We start from the raw sequence: 12,858 nt of genomic DNA, 5'->3' as shown, positions 1-12,858 counted from the left end.
GAAAGGATTTAATAGGGTAGCGTTAGAGAAGATATTTCCATTGTGGGGGCAGACCTAGTCTGTAAGATAGCCGCTAATAAATTCAAAAGTAAATTTCTTTATTCAGAGAGTGGTTATAATGTGGAACTCGCTACCACAAGGAGTAGAGGCAAATAGCATAGATGTATTTAAGGATAAGCTAGATAAGCAGATGTTGGAGAAAGGAATAGAAGGATATGCTGATAGGGTTAGATAAAGAGAGTGGAAAGAGACTTTGGTGGAACCTAAACACTGGAATAGATCTGTTTGGCTAAATGACCTGTTTCTCTGCTGTATATCCCATGTAAAAGGTATCAATGACTAACTACACCATTTTCTGGGGTTACCGTCAAAATTGTAGTGGGAGATCAGGAGAACCCTCGTGGAAATTACTGCCGCAGAACGCTTAGACCTTATTGGATCGTTTACAAAATGACTTCTAAATACCTTCAGCACTTTTCCTATCTATCAAGAATACAAACCTTTCCCTTCCGGGATTTTCCAACTTCCTCATGGCTACCTTTCTGAGATTTTCCAAATCGACCTCCTTGAATATTGTACCACTCAAAGTGTGGGGGGGGGGGTGGTCCTCGCTACCACCCGCCTCCACCAAAATTCGGTCACAGGTCTTCCAGCCCCTCCGCCAATTGAGGCTCTTAACTGGTAATTTAATGCCCAATTAAGGGCCTCTTCCCGCTGCAGCTGCGATTACCCATGCGGCAAGCAGCCTAGTCGCTGCGCGGGAAGCATGGCACGAAAAACCGTGTGGGCTGCTTCCCAGCTCCGGGGGTGGGGGAAGCGGGGGGGGTGGTCCCTCGTTCAAAGGCAGTTAGTGCCTGAACGAAGGACCCAGCATCAGGAAGTGGGGGGGGGGGGGGAACCACTGAGGGCCACACCCCTGCCCTCGCTGCCAACCCCCTCCCACGGCTCCCCACCCCCCCCCCCCACACAACTCCGTGAGACCCTTCCCGCCCTGACCTACCTGAGGCTTGACTCCAGCGATGCTCCTCGGCCTCCAGTAGCTGCAGCTACACCAACAGCCACCACCTCCGCGGTGGCACTGCATCTGCCGGCCTCTGATTGGCCAGCAGCTCTGCAAGGCCGGGACTTCAGGCGACGGGGTCCTAAATCCTATGGAAGGCCGGCTGCTGCCCACTTAAGTGCCTGATTGGCACTAAATTTGGCGGGCCTTCCGGAAAAGAGGCAATGCGGAGATCTCTGAGTCGGAATCATTTGAGCTGGATTCAACCCTGATGACAAAGCAGTGTATTAACTCCACTGTGTCACAAGTGAAGGAGTCTTAAAGTGCACTGAATATAGGAGGTTAACTTATACAGTCATTATGGCACAGAAGGCCATTCAGCCCATTGAGTCTCTGCAGAGCAATCCAGTCAGCCCCATTCTCCTGCTCATATCCCCATAGCCCTGCAAGTTTTTTCCCCTCATGTGTCCGTGCAATTTCCTTTCGAAAATATTGATCGTTTCCACTTCCACCAGCCTCGTAGGCAGCGAGTTCCAGAGTTAAAGCTTATTTTTATCTTTACAATTTTTTTTTGGTCTTTTTAAAATGAATTCCAGGGATTTCAAGGCCAGCATTTGTTGTCTATCCCTAGTTGCCCTTGAGAAGTTGGTGGTGAGCCACCGTCTTGACCTGCTGCAGGTGGTGAAGGTGCTTCCTCCAGCAACTATGAAGGAACGGCAATATATGTCCAATTCAGGATGGTGTGAGACATGGAGGGGAACATAGAGGTGATGGTGTTTCCATGTACCTGCCAACCTTGTCGTTATAGGTAGTGGAGGTCATGGGTTTGGGATTTCCTGTCAAGGAGCCTTGGTGAGTTGCTGCAGTGCATCCCATTGGTAGTACACACAACAGCTACAGTATGCCAGTGATGTCAGAAAATGAGTCACTTGCCACAGAATACACAGCCCCTGACCTGCTCTGGTAGCCACGGCATTTATGTGGCTGGTCCAATTAAGTCTCAGGGTAATGATGACCTCCCCACCCTCCCCCACAGGATTTGGATGTTGGGGGATTCAGTGATGGTAATGCCATTGAATGTCATGTGGAGGTGGTTGGGCTATCTCTTGGTGGAGATGATCATTAACTGGCACTTGTGTGGTGCAAATGCTATATCCTAAGGAGTACCATTGAAGAATGTGGCACTAATGTAACCTTCACCCCATTCTCAGATGATAATAACCCAGTTAAAGAATCTCACCTGGACCTCTTGCGAGGAGAGCTTGGGAAAGATTGGAAACACTGTGCTCGCAAGCTTGGCTTCAGAGAATCAGAAATTGATGAAATTGACCATGACTATGAAAGAGATGGACTGAAAGAAAAAGTTTACAAGATGCTACACAAGTGGCAAATGAAAGAAGGATTGAAAGGTGCTACAGTTAGGAAGCTGGCTGAAGCTCTTCGTTGTTGTAACAGATCGGACCTTACTCTCAGTCTACAGAACTGTGTCTAAGCTTATTCTGTTTTAAGGTAAGGCAACTGTCTGAGACTGAACCTGGCTTGTCGCAGCCTTGGTGTCATATTTGACCTCGAGATGAGCTTCCAACCACATATCTCACTATTACTACGGCCTCCTATTTCCACCTCTGTAGCATCACCCAACTCTGCTTTTGCCTCAACTCATCTGCCGCTGAAGCCCTCATCCATGCTTTTATTAGCTTCAGGTTGACTGTTCCAATGCACTCCTGGCTGGCCTTTCACTTTCTACCCTCCGTAAACTTGAAGTCATCCAAATCTCTGCTGCCCATGTCCTAACTCACACCAAGTCCCATTCACCCATCACCCCTGTTCTCACTTGACCTATATTAGCTACCGCTTAAGCAATGCCACGTTTTTAAAATTCTCATCCTTGTTTTCAATTCCCTCCATGACCTCATCCCTCCCCATCTCTGTAACCTCCCCCAGCCCCCCAACTCTGAGATATCTCGCTCCTCCAGTTCTGGCCTCTTGAGCACCCCTGATTTTAATTGCTGCACCACAGGCAGCCTTTACTTCAGCTGCCTAGGCCCTAAACTCTAGAATTCCCTCCCTAAATCTCTCTACCTCACTTTCCTCCTTTAAAACAATCAATAAAATCTTCCTTTTTTCACCTTCTGCCCTAATATCTCCTTAAGTGGAATGGTGTTAAATGTTATTTGATAATGCTCCTGCGGTGCGCCTTGGGACATTTTACTCCATTAAAGGCGCTATATAAGCTCACGTTGTTGTTGCTGCAAGGCCACTGGCAGAATCCATGGACATACGGTCGTGCAACACTTCAAGACTCAATCTTGCCTCACTGTTCCAGTGTCTGAACTGTTTAAGGTTTGGAACAGCAGTTCTTTGGATCCTGAACAAATTGACTGCAGTTGCACACAGATTTAAAATGAAGAAATGGTGAACAGATTTGTTTTTTTCAAAAATCTGTCAAAGATGTAAATTTGATTTTCTATTTGTGCAGTGGCCTGAAACCATGAAATGGAGTCGAAGTAGGATGGTGACACCCCAGTTTATGTGAACAGAAAGGGTTCTGTGCCTTCAGTATGCAGCTGGTTAATGAACAGCAAGACTGGCATTTGATTTGGACTGTTTTCGTGATAGGCCAGAGGACAGCTCAAAATTGGGCCTCACCTAAATATGCTGGGCAGCTTGACCTTTTCCGGGATTGACGTTTGAGCTGCTTGGTTCAGTGGCAGCAGCCTAAGGGTAAGTTCTAGGAGGGGGCAATGGCTAGAACTGTGGAGTGTGGGGGGCGGGGGGGATGAGGGGGTGGAATTAGCCCTCCTCTTCCTCCCGGTTCCACACAATGTATTTAAAAAATATATATTCTTATAAAATAAGCGTACCTGTCATAAGAAGCCAGTGAACAATAGAACATAAAAAATGGGAGCAGGTGTAGGCCATATCGTCCCTCAAGCCTGCTCTGCCGTGCAGTAGGATTGTGGCTGAACTTCTACATCCAGTTCCACTTTCCCGCCCAATCCTTTAGGACTAAGATGAGAAATGTCTTCACTCTGGAATTCTGTACCCCAGAGAGTTGTGGCTGCTCAGTCGTTGAATATATTCAAGTCTGGGTTTGATAGATTTTTGGATTCTAAAGGAGTCAAGGGATATGGGGATAGGGTGGGAAAGGGGAGTTTAGGCTCAGTATGAGACATAATCCTATTGAACGGTGGAGCAAGCTCGACGGGCCTTTTGGCCTACTGCTGCTCCTATTTCAGATGACCACCTGTATTTTTATGTATTGTACATTCAACATCATCAATTCACTCTTGCCTGTGTTTTATTTTTCAAAAACTAATTGCTGGAAGTGCTTTCAGGAATTTCAAAGTGAGGAGGTATTTTACTGGATTACATTAAACATCGTTACTAATTTACACAGTGATGTAATAACACGATATCATTTGCAAAGTGTTGAAATATGAGTCTTATTCTTTCTCAAGCCGCTGGAGTTGCTCTTTGATGCTGTACTTTGTGTTAAAGTTCCATTCTATCTTGTTGAGCTTTGTTATTGGTTGCAATCACAATGACCACCCTGTTGAGGTAATTAAACCCCTTCATCACAGCCCTCTGTTTTCAGGTTTGATTTAGCTTTCGGACTACAAAGTTTACAACATAGAAGATGGCCATTCAGCCCATCTCTGCCTGTTCTTTTCTTCCAGATTGTCACCTCTACCCCTCTTTTTTTTTTTGATTTTGGATAGTAGCTGTTAGTGTTGATTCTGCTATTCCCATTTACACCTCACTTAGACCCATCTTTTGTTTATTTGTCCCATTATCATCTCCTTTCGCCTTGCACCATCATCCCTTCTGTCATTTAATCTCTCCTGCCTTCCACCCTATCACAGGCCTTTCCTTTTGTTCTTTCCTCCCGTCCCCCCTTTCCCTGCCTCTGTACTTGCTTAAAACCTAGTACATCTCCAACTTTTTTCGGGTTCTGACAAAAGGCCATCAAACTGAAACATTAACTTTATTTCTCTCTCCACAGATGCTGCCAGACCTGCTGAGTATTTCCAGCATTTTCTGGTTTCACTTCTGCCAGTTCTTTATTACGGCATTCCAAAACTAATCCCTCTACTCATAGCCCTGTATCTCCTCTGCTTCAAATAGTTTATCTGCTCTTCCTTTACAAGATGCAGTGGTCACTGCCTCAACTCTGCCCTGTGGCAAAATGTTCCACGTTGTGTCAGTGTCCTGAACCTGAACTCTCTCGTCACTCTCAGTGACAATTTGATATTGATGAGTCCCCATCACCGAGTCATAGTGATACAGCACTGAAACAGGCCCTTCGGCCCACTGAGTCTGTGCTGACCATTGCCCACCATTTATACTAATCCTATATTAATCCCATATTCCCTACCACATCCCCACTTCTCTCAATTCTCATACCACTACCTACACTAGGGGCAATTTACAATGGTCAATTTACCTATCAACCTGCAAGTCTTTGGTTGTGGGAGGAAACCAGAGCACCCGGCAGAAACCCACGCAGTCACAGGGAGAACTTGCAAACTCCACCCAGAACCGAACCCAGGTCACTGGAGCCGTGAGGCTGTGGTGCTAACCACTGCGCCACTGTGCCACCCCCAACCTGACATCCCAACCTGAGAAAATGACAGCAGTAAAGGCCTGCTCGGGTATAAAATTGTAACCCGACCCGACCCCAATATCGTAATAAAGTTAATGATATCAAGCAGGTTATTGTGCTCTACCTTGTCCAAATGGTTATACTTGTGATCCTGTTTATCCGTTCTGGCAGCAGGCTATTCCTGCAGATGGAGTTGTGGGGAATCATAGGTGAGCCTGATCCCGTCACCAGGAACCAACGCCCCCCCCACCCCCCAACTTTCACACATGAGCACTTTGTGTCCGAGTTCATTGGATAGTGATCAGGGGTACAAACCTGGTGATTTCCTTACCCCGTCCCTTTTTTAGCCAACACAGTTTTCGGAGGGTTGTGGGGCTGTAGAGATTTGGAGTGGGGGGCGAAGGGGGGGAGTGTGCAAAGCCATGGAAAGATTTAAACATGAGCAACACAGAGGCCAATTCTCATTTTCTTACTGCTATTCCTAAGCTCAGTGAATTCAATACAGAGAGATTGGACTAGAAACTAAAATTTAGTGAAAGGAAAGATTGATTGATTGATTGGAAAAATGGCAGATCAGATAGCAGGCTTTCCCAGTGCTGTTTGATTGTTAATGTACAGTACTGCAGATTCCCGGTGCTGTCTGGTTATTAGTCTACAGTACTGCTGATCTGCAGTACTGTTTGATTGAAGGCCTCTGGTTGATCAGCATACACATAATGGCCAGCACCTCGAATAGCCTACATAGCAAAAAGAAAGATATGTTAATGTCGGCAAAGTATGTTGAACAATTTCTAGCATTGACATTTAATACAATTTTACATAAAGGTTAGTATCACTTTGAAAAAAAAAAATCTTACCCTAGATTATTGGATGTCATGGGTGAATCTCAACCCTCCAAAGCTTTCAGAGTGTCCATGTATCCTTTGCGATCTTTGTATGTTTATCTGGCAGTGCTACAAAAACAATCGGCAAGCACTGCTTGTTAATTGCTTTTACACACTGGACTGTTTTGTTCCTCTGTAAGATTGCAGTTCAGTCTTAGAAGAGATAAAACATCCCAGAAGCCCTGATTTGAAGTATTAAAATGCAAAACAAATAATCTAACAGCGATCAAATACTGTTATGTATTTATTGAACATCTTTCTTCCAACTCCTTGAGTACATAAAATTAAACATTCCAACTCTAGGAGCCGAACTGAGTTTTTGTCGCTAACTTTCAAATACACACAGTATTTCTCTTTTCTGTCAGAAATATCAGCCTGTCTCTTCCGAGACTTTCAAACAATATCTTGACTACCTCATGATTTTTAAGCAGTCTTCTCAGGAGATTATCCATTTTCTCTCTACAAAGAAAGACTTGCTCTTCTCTAGCACCTTTCACAACCTCAGGACATTCCAAACCACTTTCCACCCAATGAAGGTCTTTGTGAATTGTAGTCACTGTTGTAAAGTAGGAAACGCAGCAGCCATTGACCACAGCAAGCTCCCACAAACAGCACTGTGATAATAACCAGATAAAACAGAAACAAATCACATCAAAACGTAGATTAAAAAGAAAACAAATAGCCTACTCCAACAAAGCACCCAATAGGCAGTTAGCTGAACATTTGATTTAGTAGTCTCAGTTACAGACGTAGCAAAAAAAAAAGAATAAACAGTCTTATAAATTGTCACGTAAAAAAAGAATAGAGGCAACAGTGGAAGGCTTAAGGGCAGTCCTCTGCTGGCCGATTGTCCTTCCAGCTACACTGAAGTTCCTCTCACTGCTGCTACTGCTCGCCGGAATGCAAAGTATACTTCTAGCCAGCCTGGCCAATTTAGGGTATGCAATACTGTGTTCCTTCCACCAGCCCAACAGATCACGTGCGTTTTCGATTGCCAACACAGCAGGCCTCTGTGCTGTGTACTGCTGCACTTCATCATTTGTGTCCATTTCTTCATGAACATTCTCCCATTCAGCAAATTAAGTCTGTGCATTTTTGGCAGCTAGGTTCATCGTCAACCATTTTTGTTTCCTTCACAGGGTCTTCTGTTTTAAAGTTTTTTTTTAGAGATACAGCACTGAAACAGGCCCTTCAGCCCACCGAGTCTGTGCTGACCATCAACCACCCATTTATACTAATCCTATACTAATTCCATATTCCTACCACATCCCCACCTGTCCCTATATTTCCCTACCACCTACCTATACTAGGGGCAATTTATAATGGCCAATTTACCTATCAACCTGCAAGTCTTTGGCATGTGGGAGGAAACCGGAGCACCCGGAGGAAACCCACGCAGACACAGGGAGAACTTGCAAACTCCACACAGGCAGTACCCGGAATTGAACCCGGGTCGCTGGAGCTGTGAGGCTGCGATGCTAGCCACTGTGCTGCCCACATCTGCGCACGTCAAAACAAATTTCTTCCCTATCATGGCTGGACAACATTCACAGCTGATTAAATTTAGGCTAGAGAAATGTTGCTATCTTGTGCATGTCATTCACTTCAACTTTCTTCAGAAGTCGCTCTCTGTGCCGTTGCCTGACAACTGCTTGCATTGGAGTATCTGAAGAAAGTGGCATACAGAGTCGTTTAAGTTTCTCAAACCACGGAATGACCAGGTTCAATGTACGATACTGGGTTCACTGAGCTTCATAAAATGGTTGGAGGAAATCAACCAAAAACTGCAAGACATCGGGGGCGATATTTTCCAGCCTGTAGTTTTCCCCACGCTGTTCCAGTTTCTCTTGCAGCTCATGATAAATATCCTGAACTGAATTCAGTGTCAGATATACAATACTGTACCTTGTTTCTGCCATTGAATTTACACTTTTAGACAACTGTGCAGCAAGACCAGACTGTTTAACGTATGTCACCAAGGCTTTGGCATGATGTATAGTTTCTACAACATCCGGAGCTTCAGAAGCTAATTACTTTGAATCAAGTGAATGTGGCAGGAGCGTGTGGTCCTGACAATCCAGACGTCGATTTGGTTGAAGAGCAAGCACTATGTTAGGGCCTTGTACTGTCACCCAGACTAATTTATTTAAATTTGCTGGGTCGAATCCAAAAGTATTCACTAGCAGCCTTAAAATCTTACGCCTGACATTTTCGCAGTTTTGGTGTCCTCCAGTGGAAACATTGCTGTTGTTAAAACTTTGGCATTAAGTTTAAAATCTACTGTGATGCAATGACAAGTTATCGACATATAATGGATTTTATGGTAGTCATCCGTCCATATGTCAGATGTCATTCCCACATTCACATCCTGTAGTATGTCAGTAATCTGAGAAATTAGTTGTTTTCTCTTTGGCCAAATCATGACACCTTCTTGAAACTGTACTTGGATTTGGTAACACACTTGATGCTGATACTCGACTGTAAGTAGCACCCACATTGATAAGCTCTTGTGCGAGCTCAACAAACCCTTCACCAGAGACAGTTTGGAAAGGTCGAATATCCTTGCAACGGAGACTCACGCATTTGTCTGTAATTTCTGATTTCTTCTGAGCGGGTAAGTTTTTATCGCTCGTCTGTACAAACAAAGTTATGTACAACTGACTTGGCCCTGCTGCGGGTCGAGTACAACCTTTTTCTCAGTGTGCCGCTGCAAAGATGAATTTCCCGTCTTTTTGCTGTCATATTTTAGTAGAAGTTTGCGAGATTTGCGTTGTACAAATTCAGTTGAACTTTTACAATTATGGAAAGCAATAGCATTGAAAAGTTTCCAAACAGGAGATATACCTTTTCCAGCTACAGGACTTTCCACTGCTAAACATTCTCCAGTTAGACAGCATTCGTTTTACATCCATAGTGCACTGTAGTGTATAATCACCTTTGGATACATGGAAGCTACAGCATGAGCGCGATGACATTATAGAGACGCTCACTTGCGCACTGCAGAGTGCAGAGTCCGGACTGCACGTTTCCTGCCTTGACCTTAATGTTGAATTGAAGATTACTTCCCGGAGGCAGCACTGTCCAGCCCAACCCGACCCTGAACGCTGGACTCATAATATAGACCCGACCCGCTCCGAACCCGACACGTGTAGTCAGGTCGGGTAGCCAGGCTTTAGACAGAAGCTCTGACATTATGATGCCTAATTCCAGGATGCAAAGAGCTTACTGACCCTATCATTTTCTCTCTTTATGAATCTTCAACTGAAACATAAAGCTTCCATTTCCTGACTATTACCTTAGAGGGATTTTGTTAGACATTTTACTCCAGCTTTTTCGAGCATTAAATGGCTCAAGAGGTTTAAGCATAAGACCCATCATATCAAAACCCATTCCCCGTTCTATTTGACCAAGTTCATTGATTGGTGTAACCAAAAAGAAAAATGGCAAAAGGTTTGGGGAAAGGGCAGGGAATGGACTAAACCTGACAGCTCTTTCAGAAAGCCAATGATTGACCATCTATGCTGTAAAATTCTACTTTTGAAATGTGTGTTAAACTTCAATTACTGCCAAAATTACATAATGATTACATATAAGCCAATGTAATAAGCAGTCACCACACTTCAAAATGACTCATTATGAACTGCTTGGAAATGGTATGACACAAGGTCCAATATTAATGCAGAGTTTGTTACATGTAATATTAGTGTTACGACCAGCTCCAAGGGTCTCTTGCTGTCTTCACCTGGTCTTATTGTAACAGGGTTTCATTTTAAACACACTGTTTTGAGCTCCCCCCCTTTGTGAATCCTTGTTTACAACATTCCAATTATAAGGCAAAGAAATTAACACAAACAGGCTTTCTTTGGTTTAAAGGAGAAAAGTGAAATTTATTAAACCTTAAACTCTAATACGGTTCCCCCCTATGGATATACACCACGGCCACATTAGCATGCACACATGAAATAAACAAGCAAAGATTGGGACAGAAAAGAGCAGAAGAAAAGTTAAGTAGAACCGTTTCAGGTTCTCGTTACTGTTTCTTGAGCTCGCTGTAGTCCTTGATTGAAGATAGGTCTTGCATTTCATTGTGGCCCAGTATTAGTCTTAAACCTTGTTCACGGAGGAAACCTTTTCCCTCTCTGCGTTTACGTGTCTTCAATGGTTTCAGTTCCCTGAGCGATGAGCATGCAGGCAGGCAGGCAGGCAGAGGAGATGTTCTCAGTCCATGAGCACACGGTGTTCTCAGTTCAAATCCCTTTGATGGGAGTTCAAATTCAAAAAATACTCCCAGGTTGCCCGGCAGGTTTGTCATATGACTAGTTCCTTATATGGAACAGTCTCTTCACATCCTTGGTTGGAGGTTCAAATTTCTCTGTCACAGCCAGTTGCCATGTGACTAAAATAAAAACAAAATACTGCGGATGCTGGAAATCTGAAATAAAAACAAGAAATGCTGGAACCACTCAGCAGGTCTGGCAGCATTTGTGAAAAGAGAAACAGAGTTAACGTTTTGGGTCAGTGACCCTTCTTCTGAACTAGCAAATATTAGAAATGTTAGAGGTCATAAGCAAGTGAGCCGGGGGTGGGGCAAGAGATAACAAAGGAGAAGGTGTAGATTGGACAAGGCCACATAGCTGACCAAGAGGTCATGGAGCAAAGGCAAACAATATGTTAATGGTGTGTTGAAAGACAAAGCATTAGTACAGATAGGGTGTTAACGGACTGAGGATTGAATAGCAGCAAATACAAACATGAAAAAAAACAGTTGGTAAGCAAACTGAACAACCTACAATGAAATGAAATTAACAAAAGAAAAAAAATTGTAAAAAATGTAAAAAAGATAAAATAACTAAATAAAAGTAAAATGGGGGGCCCGTCATGCTCTGAAATTATTTAACTCAATGTTCAGTCCGGCAAGCTGTAGTGAGATGTTCCGCAAAGCGGTCACCCAGTCTGCGTTTGGTCTCTCCAATGTAGAGGAGACCACATTGTGAGCAGTGAATACAGTATACTACATTGAAAGAAGTACAAGTAAATTGCTGCTACACCTGAAAGGAGTGTTTGGGGCCTTGGTTAGTGAGGAGAGAGGAGGTAAATGGGCAAGTATTACATCTCCTGCGATTGCAAGGGAAGGTGCCATGGGACGGGGACGAGGTGGTGGGGGTAATGGAGGAGTGGACCAGAGTGTCGCGGAGGGAACGATCCCTTCGGAATGCTGACAGGGGAAGGGAGGGGAAGATGCGTTTAGTAGTGGCATCACGCTGGAGATGGCAGAGGATGATCCTTTGGATATGGAGGCTGATGGGGTGGGAAGTGAGGACAAGGGGAACTCTGTCAAGGTTCTGGGAGGGAGGGGAAGGGGTGAGGGTAGAGGTGCGGGAAATGGGCTGGACACGGTTGAGGGCCCTGTCAACAACAGTGTGGGGGGGATCCTCGGTTGAGGAAAAAGGAGGTCATATCAGAAGCACCGTCATGGAAGGTGGCATCATCAGAGCAGATGCGTCGGAGACGGAGAAACTGGAGAATGGAATGGAGTCCTTACAGGAGGTAGGGTGTGAAGAAGTGTAGTCCAGGTAGCTGTGGGAGTCAGTGGGCTTATAATGGATATTAGTAGACAACCTATCCCCAGAGATGGAGACAGAGAAGTCGAGGAAGGGAAGGGAAGTGTCAGAGATGGACCATGTTAAGGTGAGAGAAGGGTGGAAATTGGAAGCAAAGTTGATAAAGTTTTCCAGTTCGGGGCGGGAGCAGAAAACGGCACCGATAGTCATCAATGTACCGGAAAAAGAGTTGGGGGAGGGGGCCTGAGTAGGATTGGAACGAAGAATGCTCGACATATCCCACAAAAAGATAGGCATAACTAGGACCCATGCGGGTACCCATAGCAACACCTTTTACTTGAAGGAAGTGAGCGAAGTTGAAGGAGAAGTTGTTCAATGTGAGAACAAGTTCAGCCAGGCGGAGGAGGGTTGTGGTGGATGGGGACTGGTTGGGCCTCTGTTCAAGGAAGAAGCGGAGAGCCCTTAAACCATCCTGGTGGGGGATGGAAGTGTTGAGCGATTGGACGTCGATAGTGAAGAGGAGGCGTTTGGGACCAGGAAACTGGAAATTGTCAAAATGACGTAGGGCGTCAGAAGAGTCACGGATGTAGGTGGGAAGAGACTGGACCAGCGGAGAAAAGATAGAGTCAAGATAGGAAGAAATAAGTTCAGTGGGGCAGGAGCAGGCTGACACAATGGGTCTGCTGGGACAGTCCCGTTTGTGGATTTTGGGAAGGAGGTAGAAGCGGGCTGTCCGGGGTTGTGGGACGATGAGGTTGGAAGCTGAAGACGGAAGATCTCCAGAGGAGATGAGGTCAGTGACAGACC

At 44.9% G+C, this 12,858-nt stretch overlaps 1 protein-coding gene across 1 annotated transcript in view; it reads left to right on the top strand.

Moving 5' to 3' along the window:
• Positions 1-12,858, top strand: part of ripk1l (receptor (TNFRSF)-interacting serine-threonine kinase 1, like) — an 81,848-nt gene that overhangs the window by 66,628 nt on the left and 2,362 nt on the right. Inside the window, exons 12-13 of the mRNA XM_068054673.1 lie at positions 2,212-2,509; positions 3,480-3,724. Coding sequence (XP_067910774.1) covers positions 2,212-2,492 — 281 coding nt within the window. The 3' untranslated portion in view covers positions 2,493-2,509; positions 3,480-3,724. The remainder of the gene's footprint in view (positions 1-2,211; positions 2,510-3,479; positions 3,725-12,858) is intronic.

The sequence above is a fragment of the Heterodontus francisci genome, chromosome 2 (genome assembly GCF_036365525.1).
Source record: "Heterodontus francisci isolate sHetFra1 chromosome 2, sHetFra1.hap1, whole genome shotgun sequence".
NCBI lineage: Eukaryota > Metazoa > Chordata > Chondrichthyes > Heterodontiformes > Heterodontidae > Heterodontus > Heterodontus francisci.
This window is presented reverse-complemented; position numbering and strand designations above follow the sequence as displayed.